This window comes from Thamnophis elegans, chromosome 7, assembly GCF_009769535.1.
Source record: "Thamnophis elegans isolate rThaEle1 chromosome 7, rThaEle1.pri, whole genome shotgun sequence".
NCBI classification, from domain to species: Eukaryota; Metazoa; Chordata; class Lepidosauria; order Squamata; family Colubridae; genus Thamnophis; species Thamnophis elegans.
The window spans coordinates 13,804,005-13,820,590 of record NC_045547.1 but is presented as its reverse complement, the minus strand read 5'-3'; the positions used below and the strand labels follow the sequence as shown (position 1 = coordinate 13,820,590).

Here is a 16,586-nt window from a genome sequence, read left to right as displayed (position 1 = left end):
GAGTTACAAATATTCTCCTTTATTACTAGGAAAAGTCAGGATCCAAAGGAATGGAGGAAAACATGAAAATCATCAATGAACCAGGAACAAAAGAAGACCAAAGTCATTGAGTCATCTTATTCTGAATCTAGCTGTATGTATTTCCAGCGGCTGACTCAATTGTAGGGGAGAAAGGTTACACAGTGGAGGGAAAACTTATTGTTCCCTATGTATTTATTGCATTTCAAGTGAGAATTTTAAAACACAGCTGGAGGCTCTTGATTTTTCCTGATATTTGGATGGAACTGATGATCTGTGACTTTAATGATCATAATGCATCAGGAGTTCTTTTTAAAGCACGTACATAATAACTGGCAATTACAGGAAGCTAAGTGGGAGGGAACAGCACATTGTGTCTTTTGCTAGGTGTCTTTGGGACCTTTCCATGGCTCAAAGTCATTTGTGGACTGAAGTTTATTGGTAAGCAAGAGCATCTCCCAGCCTGAGTGGGAGAATGTGGAGATTTGATTTAGGAAATGATTGCTGGCTTATCTGCAGCATCACCCATAAACAGGTAAGAAGAGTAAATGGTACTTGTTAGTGGTTCATGATGCATTGCATTGAATTTGGGATATGAAAGAATCCTGGCTACTAGGCAAAAAAGAGCCGAGGTGGCGCAGTGGTTAGGGTGCAGTACTGCAGGCCACTTCAGCTGACTGTTATCTGCAGTTCAGCGGTTCTAATCTCACCGGCTCAAGGTTGACTCAGCCTTCCATCCTTCCGAAGTGGGTGAAATGAGGACCCAGACTGTGGGGGCAATATGCTGACTCTGTAAACCGCTTAGAGAGGGTTGAAAGCCCTATGAAGCGGTATATAAGTCTAACTGCTATTGCTATTGCTATAAGGTGATGAAGCAGGCCAACAAAAGGATTATTTACAGGATACCTCTCATAGTACAATGGCCTAACCACAATATAAAAAATTAACAAATCAGAACTAAAGGACAATGACCCCCCAAAAATAATAAAATAGGATTATTTTCATTGCGATTGTAATTACAGGTAGTCCTTGGCGTACGACCACAATAGAGCCCAAAATTTCTGTTGCTAAGTGAGAAAGCTGTTAAGTGGACTTTGCCCCATTTTGCAATCTTTCTTGCCACAGTTTAGTGAATCACTGCAGGGAGTTAGATTAGTAACGTGATTGGTAAGTGACTCTAATGCCCTCATTGACTTTGGTTCTAAGAAGGCGGCAAAAGGGATCACATGACCCTGGAACACTGCAACCGTCCTAAATCTGAGTCAGTTGCCAAGTGTTCCAATTTTGATCATGTGATCATAGAGGTGCTGCAATGGCTGTAAGTGTGAAAAAAAAGCCATGCCACTTTTTTTCAGCGCTGTTGTAACTTTGAATGGTCAAAGGACTACCTCCATATTACGGTCTATATTTAAAATCCCTATGAACATAATGTATAATTTTAAACACCTGCACTTACCTACCTTTATGGTAGAGCAAAATAGCCCTCCCCTCATTCTCAGCATCTGCTCAGTACCACGTCCACCTGTGTGCAGGGAGGCTAAGAGGATGAAGGAGGGCACCAATGAACAGAAACCCGGAACCCCAAATTCAGAAAGGCTTCCTTGTCTGGTTGACCCAGGAAACACTGCAACTCTTTTGATGAAAATTTAAGTTGTAACAAAGACAACTTCCTTCCACCCACTCAATGCTTGTCTAGATACACAAGGCCTGAAGGTGGCCAAGTGTGTCTTTAATTCCTATTTTCACAGTCCCTCTAAATCTTGTCTTTCCTTATCAGGGGTCTCTTCAACCCATGACAGTCCTCCATTGAGAAATGGTAGGAGTTAAATGAAGTTAGTTCTCGGGAAATTACTATTTGAAGATACCACAGAGGTTTTAAAACTTTATGTTTTTTAGTGACAGAACTAGTTCCCCCTTGATCCACATGCAGCTGGGCAAGATGAAGAAAGCAAAAACTACATAGGCTTTATTAACTGACTAATTATGCGCCACCAAGTTGGTGTCAACTCTTAGCAAACACATCAGGGGTGGGTTCCTACCGGTTTGGCCGAACCGGTAGTGGTATGCCGACCTGAGTGGTAGAACTGGCAGTGACCTAGGCTGGCCACACCCCTGAACCAGTTCCCTGGTCGTCGCCTTTGCCTCCGCCATATTTTTTTTTTAGTTCTGCGCATGCGCAGAACACTTTCCATTGAACTGCGCATGCATGCACGCACGAGCGAACTGGCAGTAACATTGGCTAGAACCCACCCCTGAAACACATTGATAGATTTTTCTCCATTATAATCTGTAGCCAACTTGGTCCTTTAGATCTTCCAACAGTGCATTCATCCCACTGTATCTGAATTCACCCACCTTGCTGCTGGTTGTTCTCTTATCTTTCCTTCTATATTTTCTATCATTATAAACTTCTCCAGAGAGTCAGGTCTTTACAGTATATGCCCAGAGGATAAACAATTGAGTCTGGCCATTTTTTCCTTCAAGTGAGAACTATGGGTTGATTTGTTTAATGACTTCTTGGAATCGGAATTCATGATCTCAGAACCACTGAGCATAATCTTTCAGAGCTCCTGACACAAGGGAAAACTACTAGAAGAGTGGAAAAGAGCTGATGTGGTTCCAATTTTTTTAAAAAAGATGGATGAGGGGAAGTGGATCCAAGAAACTACAGACCAACCAGTCTGATATCAACATCTGGAAAGATGTTAGAAAAAAATAATCAAGCAGCCCATTTGTGAGCATAGATATCAAAGAAGGATGATTTAAAGGCAGTTCCAGGACCAAAACAAACAGCATCGTGTTTATTTAAATTAGTTACAGCATTGGGGTCCTTCCCTAATTACCACTGTGAGCCCAAGTAGCAGCTACAGTATCCAAAATTTGACTCACAAAGGGGATGCTTTTGCTGGTTTTAGATTTTATAGTTCTGCAACCTCTCTTCTCTCTTCTGCCCACCTGCTCTGTTTAGGCATCTGCAAAGGAAGGTTACATATTAATGAGGATTAGATGACTAGCAGGATGCCTGCTATAACAAAAGCGGGAAATAATTATCTCATTAAGCTCAGAACTGGATATTTGTCATCTCACAGCTCACAAAAAGTAAATACAACTGCCTTGTCCAAGCAGCCTCTTTTCCAAATGTTAATTAAAATATGCAGGTCAGTCATAGGACAGATGAGGTTTGTGATCTGCTCTTTTATAATCCTACAAGCATCCCCCCCACCCTCTGTCTGAAATGCAATGGATGAAAGTAAGTACAGGCTTGTCTTTTGCTGAATCTATCTTATGCTTGTGTGACTGCATTCAAGCCAAAATGCAAAAAAAAAAAAAAAAAATTGCATTGGAAAAAACTGAAAGGTTAATTCATTCTTAGTCCGATCACTCCAGCCTAAAGTGAAAAGTCATCTCTGTGCCATCATTTTTCTTGGAGATTTTATCAATATCATGACGTGCTTTCCTTGGCAACCTCTTCAGTCACCCATAGCACTCTACCGAATGATCTGTCAAGCTTGATATGATGAAAAAGACAAGGCAGATGACAGGATGGCCAGCTGCTTTGCATCCTGCTGAATGGAGATGGTCCACAGCTTTTAGAGCAAATCCCTTTTTGTGATCTCCCAGAAATCTTTTGGGATCTCTACCCTCCCAATTCAATGGCATCTCCCACGGCAACTTAACAGAGTAATAGAATTAGAAGGGAACTTGGAGGTCTTCTAGTCCAACCCCTAGCTCAACCAGGAAATCTTATACCATTTCAAACAATTGGTCATCCAACCTTTTCTTAAAAAACTCCTGTGTTGGAGCATCCACAGCTTCTGGAGGCAAGTCTTTTCCCCGAATAATTGTTCTAACTGTCAGAAAATTCTAGGTTTGTTCTCTCCTTGATTAGTTTCTCTCCATTGTCCTTCTTTCTTTAGACTAGGCATATCCAATTCCTCCAACTATTCTCCATATGTTTTATCCTCCAGTCCCCTAATCATTTTTGTTGCTCTTCTCTGCACACATTCTAGAATTTTAACACTTTTTAAAATCATATCAACCAACACTGAATATTCCAGGTGTGGCCTTAGTAAGGCATTATAAAGTGGTATCAACACTTCATGTGATCTTGATTCCATCCCTCTATTAATGCAGTCTCAGACTGGCTTTTGTGGCAGCTTCATGAGTGCTGGCTCATATTTAAGTGATTGTCCAGTAGGACTTTATTATATACCATGAAAACAAAAATACTCCATTCCCATTCCCACACAAAACTCAGGAAAAAAAATCCTTGAGTGCAGTGGTTGGCTTCAAAAAATTTTCGAACCTACTCTGTGGGTGTGGCCTCCTTTGTGGGAGTGGCTTGCCGGCCATGTGACCTGGTGGGAGTGGCTTACCATCCATGTGTTTTCTCTCTCTCTCTCTCTCTCTCTCTCTCTCTCTCTCTCACTCTCTCTCTCTCTCTCTCTCTCTCTCTCCTTCCTTTTGTCTCTCTGTCCCTTTTTCCTTTTTTTCTTTCATCTCTCTCACTTTTTCTTTCTTTTTTCTTTTTTTTCTTTATTTCTTCCTTTCTTTTTCTTTCTCTTTATCTATGTGTGTGTGTGTGTGTGTGTGTGTGTGTCAGTGGTGGGTTTCAAAATTTTTTGGAACCTCTTCTGTAGGTGTGGCCTGCTTTCTGGTGGAACCTCTTTTAACCGGTTCGGTAGATTTGATGAACCGGTTCTACCGAACTGGTGTGAACTGGGAGGAACCCACCTCTGCTTGATTGCCTACCCATTTTGCTTGCTTACCCATATCCTGGGATCTTCTAGTTCCTGTCCCTCAAATTTTCCACTGTAGTTCAAATCCTTGGAAGATTGCCCAATGAGACATTAGGGAATGGCTGAAGTGTAAAATACTGTAGCATGTTCAACTTGAGGTCACACCCCACTCTTTTTCATGCAGAAACTCATAGAATCGTACAATATCATGGTTAGAAATGATCTTACAGATCATCTAATTTAGTGCTTTTCAACCTGGGAACTTTAAGATGGGTGGACTTCGACTCCCAGAATTCCCCAGCCAGCAGGTCCACCATCTTAAAGTTGCCAAGTTTGAAAAATACCAATCTGGTTCAACCCCTGTCTAGTACAGTTCCTGTGTAGCATTGCCCCATCTCACCTTAGAAAGATCACATGGCAAGAATAGACAAAATCTTTGACTGGCTCCCCAAGCAGCTATTGCCAGCACATAATATGGGGGTAGATGGTTAAATAGTTCAAACAGAAATAAGGCGGTGTCTGCAAAAGGGAGAGACAGTATGTTCTAGGAGAAGCCGTTCTGTAGTAGTGCTGGATCTTCTCCAGCATGAGTAATGCTTAATTATGTTTCTCCCCCCCCCCCACAAATGTGCAGCATAATTATTCAGCATGATTTGCAACCAAATGTGGAATATAATTCAGACAAATGAGATCATAGTGAGGCACTCCACAAACTGGCACATTTATAATCTTTTCAAGGGATGGCAAAATCTCTTGACCAATAAGATATCAGGATAATATGTCCTTGTTTCTTGGTCTTGGATTTTCACAGTGATGGACACCCTGACAGAGGGATCTTAACATAATTGGTAGGAGTGGAGAATGCAAAAATAATTGCTCCCCCACATACATATCTCCCAGAAAGGAGCATCCCCAAGAATGGAACGTGAGGCTTTGTTGCAGTGGCTTCTGCACCCAAGCCAGGATGATTTGAAGCCAACTCTTCACTACTGTAAACATTGAGAATGAATAGGAAGGGAAGCTTGGCAACTTCATGCATCTCAACATCAAAACAGGGATGAACAACACAAATAAATTTGTGGGACCAGAGTTTCAACTAGACAATTTGTTTTTTTTCCAGTGCATCATCTAACTAAGAGGAACCAGTTCATGGGAAAGATTTCAGATCCCAGGATGTGAAGGTCCAATTAAACTGATATATTGCTATTCATGCCTATGCACTGTAATATTCTCAACTAAGAGTTAACACCTGTCAGGATTTAGAGAAGAGTCAACTTATTAAAGGGTGGTGGTGGGCTTAATTTGTTTGTGGCTACATAGAGATTCTAGGCTGATCCCTCTTTTAACCCCCCCCAACTCCTGGGACTCTTTCCTCTATGCTTGGCACTCTCTGGACAGCTTACAAGTGTCAGCATATCGCCCCCAACAATCTGGCTACAATGTTGGAAGAATGGAAGGCTGAGTCAACCTTGAGCCTATCTGGATCGAACTCCAGGCAGCGGACAGAGTTAGCCTGCAATATTGCATTCTAATCACTATGTCACAGGGCTCCTGCTTGTGGCTGCACTGTGCCAGCGTCATGTGATCACTATTTGCAACCTTTGCATTTCACTTCCCAGAAGCAGTCAATAAGGGAAGCTAGATTCACTTAGTGACTACAAGATTCACCCCTGCAGTGATTTGCTTAACAACTGTGGCAAAAAAATTAGTAGAATTCAGAGTGACTTGAATAGTCCCATCTTGTTTAGCAACAGAAATTCTGCACCCAATTGTGATCATAGGTCAAGGACTACTTCTATATAGGCCACAAAATGTATTTCTGGATAGTAGCCAAGCCATGGTCTTTATAGTGGTCCAGACTAAGTGATATGTTGGGACATTCTGGAGAAAAATATGATATGTACCCCTTGTAAAACAGCCCTACAATTTATGAATTTCTGTATCTCTATTTCCTAAATTACTATATGGCTTTTAAAAAATATTACAAATATGAAAATATATTATCAATCAACCAATTTGGCCTGTCATTTATCTACTGTAAAAGAAAACAGGGAACAGGGAACCCCAACAAGAAGCTAAACTTCGCTGCCCGGAAAGCTTTGAAACAGTTTCTAAAGAACCATTTAAACTCCCCGGTTATAATTTCAAGGAAAAGTTTTATTTTATCAAGAATCAAATGAGGATATTTGATCCTGGGAAGATCAGAGATAATGACTGCAATGTCTTGATGTAGTTTGAAATATTTTATTGCAATTATTTTGGCTCATTTGACTACATTTACAAAGCAGGGGGACCCTACCTTTGTGATTGCTTTCTGCAAGAAGAAAAGATTACGGAAGAAGGCCAGATTAGTTTATTTGCTTTTTCTTCACATAACACAGAGGTATTTTGTCTTTCTAGCATCATGACCTAGGAATATAAGTTAAAATTTTGAAAGTGTAATGGAATTAGAAACTCTCCCATTTTTAATTCCTCCTCCTCACCTCCATTCCTTGTTACCAATATTGTCATGCTGTTTGCATTTCACCTGTAATGCTCAGAATGTGCCTGACTCTGCGATAACCACAGGAAAGCAATTGCTCCTTAAATGAAAATGCACAGGAGTACAGTGAGGTGCAATCCCCAGCAATTATTTCAAATGCAAGAATAAATAGAAAGGAGAGGAAGGTCTGTGCCTTGCTGTTAAGGAATCTCATATATATGTTAATATTGGTAGAATGTCAGCTTTCTCCAATTTGTTCTCTAACAGTCCTGCTGACTTGCCTTCTCTGTCTTTGTCAGGCTACTAAACTGGGAGGGTGGAATGGGCATGGGATGAAGCAGTATTATCTGATATCAGCAAAAAACATCTGTGACTCTTATTACTGAATGCATTGTGCACTGCAAAGCCCGTTTCCTTGAGACAGTAAAGGAATAAACGGCTTAAACCTCAGTTCACATTTGCTTTAGGAGAAGACGATAAATATGAACTTTCTCTCTTTTGGACAGCCTAGAATAATTCCCCATCAGAAACACTGCTTGAAGCTCTGAAGCGTAGTGTCGAGGTCTCTTGTAATCCGGTGTGATCTTTTTTTTTTCCTTTTGCTGATGAGATATTCCTTAGCCGTGTTCAAAACTTTATTGTATTTGACATTTTTTTTCAAATTACATTTCTGCCTTGGATTCAAACTTCTTTTATCTGACCGTTGACTTTGTTGTGCCTTGATCTCTGATCTTCATTGATTCATTTCCATGGATGATTGAATGCAGCACTTTAAGAACTGCCCAGCCTATTCAGAAATTATTGCTGTAAGAAGTACATATTTTTTCCAAATGTTTATGTATGGGTCCTTTGAGTGATAAGCTTGGGCAGATTATGGTTAACTATGCCTAGTCCAGAGATGGGTTCCTACTGGTTCAGACTGGTTCGGCCGAACCAGTAGTGGTTTGGTGGCCTGGGTCACTGGAACTGGCAGCGACTCAGGCCTGCCACACCCCTGAACTGGTTCTCCCGGCAGCGGTGTAGGTGCCGCCATCTTGTTTTTTGCTTCTGCGCATGCGCATAGCCATTTTTATTGCACTGCACATGCGCGCAAAGTGTGTGTGCAGGGCACGGCCACAAGCAAACCGGCAGTAGTGACTGCCGGAACTCACCCCTGACCTAGTCCTTTACTTATGCTATAATCACTTGTCCTTTGTGTTTTTTTCTTCAAGAGGGCTAAAGGCCAGGTAAAGACAAAGCTTTAGTGAACGATTGGGTTGATTGATTTGGACAGTAACACCACCTTAGGAAATCTAGTTCTGATTTGGTTTCTATTTTATGTTACGGACTGAGATTTGGACTGTGTGAATGTGTAATGTGAATGCATATGAGCGAGACAAAGAACTCGACTAGTGGGAGAATCTAACTTTGATCAGCTTTTTCAGAGAGTAGTTCTCCTGACTTGTATCTTTTCTTTTCAACTTCTTGGTCTTTCACATGTATTATGTATGTGCACTATAACATCTAGAATTCTTAAAGAACCAGGAAAAGTTTACTCCTCCTGAGTAAACTACTGGCAGAGAGATTTCTCTGGAAAAAAGTGATGCCTAGTCAGCTTTCCCCATGATGGACAAATGTTTGTAGCCTTTTGCATGCATTACAACCTCAAAGGTTGAAAGCATGAAGACATCAGGAACACACCCAAATGAATCCCTTTCTTTTCAACCCTTAGGTCTTCCCACACAATAAAGTCTCTCAAAGGGCAGCATTCTGGCTTTATGTAATTTCTACAGTCAGATTATTTGCTCTCATGGACAAAGAGGCATGCTATCATAGGGCCCCTGAGCATGTCCAGGGTGTCGTGTGGAACTTTATTAGGCCTCCACAGTGAACTTTGGATGAAGTCTTCAAATGAAGCCTACTGCTAATCAAATACTTTCCAAAGTAAAATGAATAGCTGTTTAGAAGTATTGTGTTAGCCATTTTATGTTAAGCTGATTGAAATAATCTTCGATGGGAAGTGTGTATAAATCGCGGTAGCAGCCCAACTGTTATGCACACCAAGGATCAAAATTATTCAGTTGCTTACCTCCCAAATGATTGGCCATAAACACTGGCTTAGTTGTAATGACAGTGTTGCTCACAATGTGCCCAGAAAACCAATTATGAGAAATATAAACCACATGACTATCAGCCCCCAGGAAACACAAATATTATTATTAAGGTTGGTTATAAACAGTTAAGATCTGTAACACAATACACAGTTTGTGGCATCCAAGTTTGGATTCCATTAGCACATTCAATTTCTTGGTTATTTAGATTTTGAAGATTAATGCTGAGTGCACCATGGAATGGTTGTCGCCTAAATAATAATCAGAGCTGCAACGGCAACTGACTTGTCCTAATGCTACCTCCTACACGATGAGTTACGCATTTGAAAGTTATTCTTCCTTACAGCAGAGGAACAGCACGTCTTTTGACCTGCAATCTTAAGGAATTAATCAACTGAATAAATAAATTGAAGTTGGCAGTGTGAATTATATTTTGGATTTTAAATCTCTAGGATTTAAGAACTCTGGGATGTCGATGCAAATGCTTATTCTTCTTTAGGAAGGAACCAACTTATTTCAATTTCTATCTTTCCACTGGAGCTGGTGAACCATTCAGGAGGACAGCTGCGTGGGCAAAGCTAATTACCAACCTTCAACTGCATTCATTTATGAGAAGGCCTCTGGGTCCATATTGGCAACTTCAGCAAATAATGAAAGCTGGTGGGCTGTCCTTAGCTCCTTCCAAAAGCGAACTATATAAATGGTGCTATGCTGATATGATGAAATGCTAGGTAGTCAGTAGGAGACCTGAGAAGCAATCCGATGCATTTGTTTTTTCTTTTTTTTTTTAATAAATGGTATTTTGTTTTTGGCCAAAACTCATTTTGTAAATAGTTAAGCTCAAAGTTTGCTGAGAGGGCAACATAACTGCAGAATCCCAATAGAGCTATGAGCGCCGATAGATCTCCTAATCCTGTAGCATAAAGAGGATCCCTGCAGAACATGGCAGTGGGTGGGTCAAGTGACAAAAACAAAATTCAATTGGATGGAAGCTGTGCTCTTTTTTATTTGTGTTGTAATGTTGTTTAGAAGTATGGAAGGGGGACATTATTTTGGGCCTTGCATTGACACATTTGTGGACACCTCTGGCTGTGCCATACCTATGTGAGATAGCTGCACAGAATAAGAATAATATGGATTTATGACTCAAGAGGCAATCTTCTCCCTTAACAACTTTAAATGGTGGTATGCAAAAAAAACAAAAACCTTCTGTTCTGTAAGATTAAATGTAGTCTCATCTCCAATTGATTTCCCATGGCTCTCTTAAAAGATGGAAGCATCACTCCAAAGTCCGGAGCTTTTTTTAAAATCACACTTTTATTATAGATTAACATTTTAAAAGAAAAATAAAGTCAGCTATGTCAAATGCCCAAGAACTTTGGTTCTATTCAAGCCCCTCTAGTTTACAAATGTTTTCCCTTAAAGATGCAATGTTCAAAGCTTAAGCCATTAAAAGCCAAGTCAGCCTCAAAGCCTTCACATCTTTCTGTGAGGAAAGCCTAGGTTTCCCTTCCCATCAATGCAAAGACGTTCAAGAAACGAATGCTTGCTCAATAGCCCTCATCCCCCAAACCAATAAAAGAAAAATAACATGGAGAATAATCATTACAGCACAAATGAAAGATAACAGGGGTTCCAAGTCATTTCCCATTTGGCTGCCTGCCACCATTCTTGTGATGCCTAATCATGAAAGGTAATGGATTGTATTGGTTCAAATGTCACTCATCTGGTACTGTCTGTACCTCCACCCCCCTCCAAAAAGCATCGGCGACTGTCATATTTTTCTATTACATTACAGTACCCTCATGTCACATCATTTAAAAACACAAGAATTAGCAAATCAGGCAAAAGGAGAGATAGAAATATTTCCCTTTTGCTGCAGCATACAAGGAGATCTGAACATAAGAAACAGACTATTAAAAGCAGTCACTTTTCTTCCACAATCCTTCAAAATTTCTTTCCAATCAGTTACCTCTTGCAAGCTTACAACAACCTGGCAAGATTCATTGGAATGAGGCAGGGGGAAAAGAACAGCTAAAGAGCAACCAATGGATTTTTATGGGCAAAGAAAGATTTGAAGAGGCAATGCAAAAACAATTCTATGAAACAGATTTTGTACCTTGCCTAGAATTCACTTAGAATGTGTTGAATGTGCATAGCATACTGCACTGTGATCTACTTGAGTAGATGTTAGGCTAGCAATTCTGGGGCAGTATAGTTTGTGGTTCAACATCAAGCAACCCCAGAAAACTGGATTAATAAATCAAATTAAGTTTATAGTCCACAGCGACAATGAGATCTTTTTCCAATGTGTTCAAGCAGAACATAAACCATCATACTTTCATTTGGGTAGGGTAAAATTGGCCCAATGAAATCAATGGCCCCTTTCAAGTTCTAGAAATTAGTGAAATCACAGTTAAGTTAACCAAGGGTATGCGTGCCTTGTGAACTCAGCCAGGATCTTTGCTTAGTATGAAGAATCATAAAGTGTACACAACTGTTTAAAAAACCCCAGTTGGTTGCATTTTCCTATTGGAGAAAAGTTGCTAGGTAAAGCATTATTTCATTTTCATACATATATTTTACATTTTAGGTTTTTTTTAAAAAAAACGTGTTCAGAATTAGAAGATAGGCCTATCAAAAGAATATTGCCTTCATTGGGACTTATGTTCATTTTTTTTTACCAGTGCTCTAAATAGTGATGGCAGTTGTAAAATTCACGCTTCCCCAAATCCATTCTTACAAATATACTATAGGTTTCAACTTAAAAATACATATCAAGTATTTATAATATCAGATGACTTTTAAAAAAAAATAACATTGGGAAAAAATCGCTTGCACAGAAATTGTTATAAGTGCCATCTAAAATTATATCTATTGAGGAAAGTTTCTCCAAAAATGTGACTGAAATTTATGCATTTTTCTTTAAAATTGCAAATTAATGCAGGTGTAGAAGGAAATGAATGTAAGGTTTAAAAAAGGCAAAATTAAGTGAAACTGAAATTCACCAATTCACACAGCCATCATTAACATGTTTTTTCTCTTGCTTGGATGCTTGAACTAGATGAAGTTGTGTGGCAATGTTCATTTTCTTTGGATGTCTCATGTCCAGGGATTATGAAGTGAATGTTGTGGTGCACTTACCAGTTAGTCAACTACTGCACCCTATAAAGCTTTGATAGTCTCCCCTTAGACAATGATAAGCCACCATGTATTAGCCACATGTGAGCATGCAAAACCAGCAGTGATGGGTAAATTCCTGAACCCATTCTGACACATCTTCAACATTTTTTTTGAAGATATGATTTGGTGATCAACAAAACTGGAGTAGTAGAGCATGTATTACCATTCCTGAAACTTCTTTTTTTTGCATCCCTTAACTTCAAGAATAATGAGGTGATTGTATAATAATAGTAATAATAAATGCAAAGCTTTGACCATCCTATTGACAAACACAGTTAAGCCTTCCGTCCTTTCTTCTTGCAAAATGCACTTCTTTTGAATGGGAAAAAGAAGATATTTTAGCTGCTGATTTTGGTAAGCATCTTGTTAATTGCTTGCTTCACATGAGTAGTGGAACTTCGCCTCCGAGTCTTGCCTTGAACCATTTTCCGGCGTCGCACTTCCCGGCAAAGCTCATAAAAAGCTTCCATAATGTTGCCTTCTCCTGTACATGCAGAGCATTCGTAAAAGGCGCAAGCTAGTTCGGTGGCCAGCTTTTCCCCTTCCTCAGTGCTGACCTGCCTGGAGTGATCCAAGTCTGCTTTGTTCCCCACTAGAATCAAAGTAACGTTCTTGGGTTTTTTGACTTCATCCAACAAGTTCTTTAGGGGAAGGACTTCTTCAAAGCTGCCTCTATCTGTGATGTCATACACCAGCACAAATCCTTCACCCCATCGTACGTGCCCTTCCTTCTGAATAACATCCTCCTATTTCAAAAAAAAAAAGAGATACAGAAAGAAGAAAGTTATTTTGCAGATCAACAGGAGACAAGAGTCGTATAGATTATAGCAGTGGTTCCCAAACTTGGCAACTTTAAGACTTGTGGACTTCAACTCTCAGAATTCTCCAGCCAGCTCTGCTGGCTGGAGAATTCTGGGAGTTGAAGTCCACAAGTCTTAAAGTTGCCATGTTTGGGAACCACTGGATTATAGGGATCTCTGCATAGCAGAGTTTCTATGTGATGTTATATTTTGGGGAAATTCTCTACAGTATGGCATTAAATGCATATGGACACATAGGTGCACAAAGAGAGAAACATTAACAACCTTGTATTTACTCCACATCCAAGAGAACATCACCAGAACTGAAATATCTTTATTCTCAATTTTAGACCACTGTATTATTCTAACATTCTTGCATTTTAAAAAGATAACAGTTCTTCCCCTTTGAGCTTTGCATGGCCTGGCTATTGTGGTCAGACTAAGTTACACTAATTGATGGTTGTTCTAAGGAATGGAATATGAATCTCATCTATCCAAGTGAGAAATATTTGCATCGAGGATGAAAATAGTCGTACACATCTGGGTGAAGAATTGTCTTTGAGATTGGAAGATCGGGGGAGGGGGAAGGAGGAGGGGGGGTGGGGGGTGGAGGGAGGGAGGGGCACACACAAAAAAATTGTACTTCAATGTCTTAATGATTGACAAATGATGAAATATTTGTGTTTTTTTTTAAAGAAATAAAATAAAAATTACCACTTTAAAAAAAAAAAAAGAGAGATTGGAAGATCTGAAAAACCTAGATTTATTTTTGAGTTTGGCGCTTGCTAAATACTTGCTTCACAGGTACGGTGAACCTGTGTTTTTCAAATGCTGTTGAATTTCATGTTAAGATAATTAAATTTAGTAACCGGAGAAGTGCAGTTGTGCAGTGAGCCAGAACCCACAATTGTGGCTGAGTGCGGGCTCCTGCATGAGGCAATCTGTGCTGTGATTGGTTGCTATGAGTGTGGAGGGGGCGTTTCGCATTTTCCCGCCTTTTTTCTCCTGTGTGCCCTGCGTGCTTGGTGATTTACCTCATGATGCTCCTGTTTGCCTGACTATCTAGTTCATTGTATATATTGATGCAAAATATATTCATTTATATACTATAAGCAGGTGTCAGAGTCTATAGCTTCATTTGGACACCTGCGGTGCAATTCTCTGACACTGCAACTTCCAGCTGCTCTAATTAACAGAACTGTGCAAAATGTTCCCCTTTGTAATATTCCGACTTTGGAATAGGCGATTTAAAGGGTGGACCATCTCCATTAAATTCAGAACAGTTATTCTGAGGTTAGAATGTGACATTCTGAAATTAAACAAATAACAGAGTTGGAAGGGACCTTGTAGGTCATCTAGTCCAACCCCCCACCCAAGCAGTAGACTCTACACCATTTCTGACAGATGGCAGTCCAGTCTCTTCTTGAAAGCTTCCCTGTGATGAAACTCCCACAACTTCCAAAGGCAATTTTTGTTCCACTGATTGATTGCTCTCACTGTCAGAAAATTTGTCCTTATTTCTAGGTTGAATCTCTTTGGTCAGTTTCCATCTATTATTCCTTCTTTGACCTTCAGGTGCCTTGAAAAATAGCTTGACTGTCCCTCCTCTCTGTGGCAGCCCCTCAAATATTGGAACACTGCCATCATGTCTCCCCTGTTCCTTCTCTTCACTAGACTAGCCATGCCCAGTTCCTGTAACTGTTCTTCACATGTTTTAGCCTCCAGTCCCCTAGTCATCTTTGTTGCTCTTCTCTGTACTTTTTATATTATAAATCAGAATATTCTGATTGCAAAACATATTGTACATTTTGATTAGTCAGTAGGTCCAAGGAGAAAGCAATACTGGCAATTGTAGGTTATCTGGAGGTCTACAGGTTCCATATCTTTTAGTTTTGCATATAAACAGATTTTTAAAAACACATCCCAGTTTAATTACTTCAGCTGCAATGATATAAGAAGGTTAAGATTCACAAAACTGAATGCAACATTAAAAAAAAAACACCTGGAAAAAGAATGTGCAGGAAATGCCCTACCATTTAAAAATAAATACCTTGATAAATATTTCAATCCCATTATTGGCATAAGCCTGTGACATTTCAGTAAATTCAGTGTAACCTTCATTGAATGTTGCTTTTGTATACAGATTAGAAGTCCCATTTTCACTCTGGCATTCAGCTGTTGCTAAGACAGATCTCTGGCATCTGGCCTGTCTTGCAAAATTACTATCTACTCAGAACTTTCCTACATTTAATTGTATTTGTGAAATGTGAAATGATGTGAAAATTAAACCATTTTTCAAATACAGTATTACTCTTCATCATCCTAAACACATGGAGGGGAAAAAACACTACAGGAGCTGCTGACTTTGTCTTTCATGCTCTTCTGTTAATGGTAAATGATAAAATATCAGTATCTCTTTGTTCCAGTTGAGAAATTCTACAAATGTTTGCCAATTCTTTCTTTTCCATAATTTTCCTAGTGAACTGTATGGCTGTGCCATTAAGTTCCAATGACAGAGGCAGGATTTTTTTATCTATCTGATTAATGTCAGTGGAAAATTACATTTCTATAATAGATAAAATCCCCTTAGAAATGACTTTATTTCCTGTACGTTTTCATACAGGTCAGACTTCTATGTCCTCCCAATTGCTTATGAGCAAAATTGTTGGAGAGGGCTGAACGAAAGAGAGAAAAGGGAAGGGAGGGAGAGAGGGAGGAAGGAAGGAAGGACAGCTTTCTCTGTCACTTTTGTTGACAATTTATATTTTTTTATATTTATATTTTTTTTAAAAAAATGTGATCTCCAGAACGAGGCACAATAATATATCAAGAATACCATTAACATTGTATGCAAGTTGAAAAATATTGTTTTGATTGGAAGACTTTATTTAACTCTATGCTAAGATGTACTCTGTATAAACCAGGGATGCAATTTAATCTTTGTTTGTATTCCTGCTTTTTAAAATCCCCTCCTCATTGTATTTATTTATATAGGACCTTCCAAGTCAATCATATATAAATCAGTTCCCCTGGACTTGATGGAGCTTACTCTCAACTGCACCAAGACAGAATAGAATCTTTACATTCTATGGAGTGAAACATCCCGTAATAATGTTTCTTAAAACTTTCCCAGCCCACATTTTTCTACAACAGACTTATATAGAAAGATTCATAATCAGACGTCTCAGAGATGTTTCTTTCTAAAAATTTATTTAAAGCAGTTTTGTGGGCTCTAATTGAACTCTTTTACCTCTTCCCCCCCCCCCACCCCACA

At 39.5% G+C, this 16,586-nt stretch overlaps 1 protein-coding gene across 1 annotated transcript in view; it reads right to left on the bottom strand.

Annotated features, from left to right (window-relative positions):
* Positions 1-10,690: 10,690 nt before the first annotated feature.
* Positions 10,691-16,586, bottom strand: part of RERG (RAS like estrogen regulated growth inhibitor) — a 137,692-nt gene continuing 131,796 nt past the window's right edge. Inside the window, exon 5 of the mRNA XM_032220636.1 lies at positions 10,691-13,258. Coding sequence (XP_032076527.1) covers positions 12,851-13,258 — 408 coding nt within the window. The 3' untranslated portion in view covers positions 10,691-12,850. The remainder of the gene's footprint in view (positions 13,259-16,586) is intronic.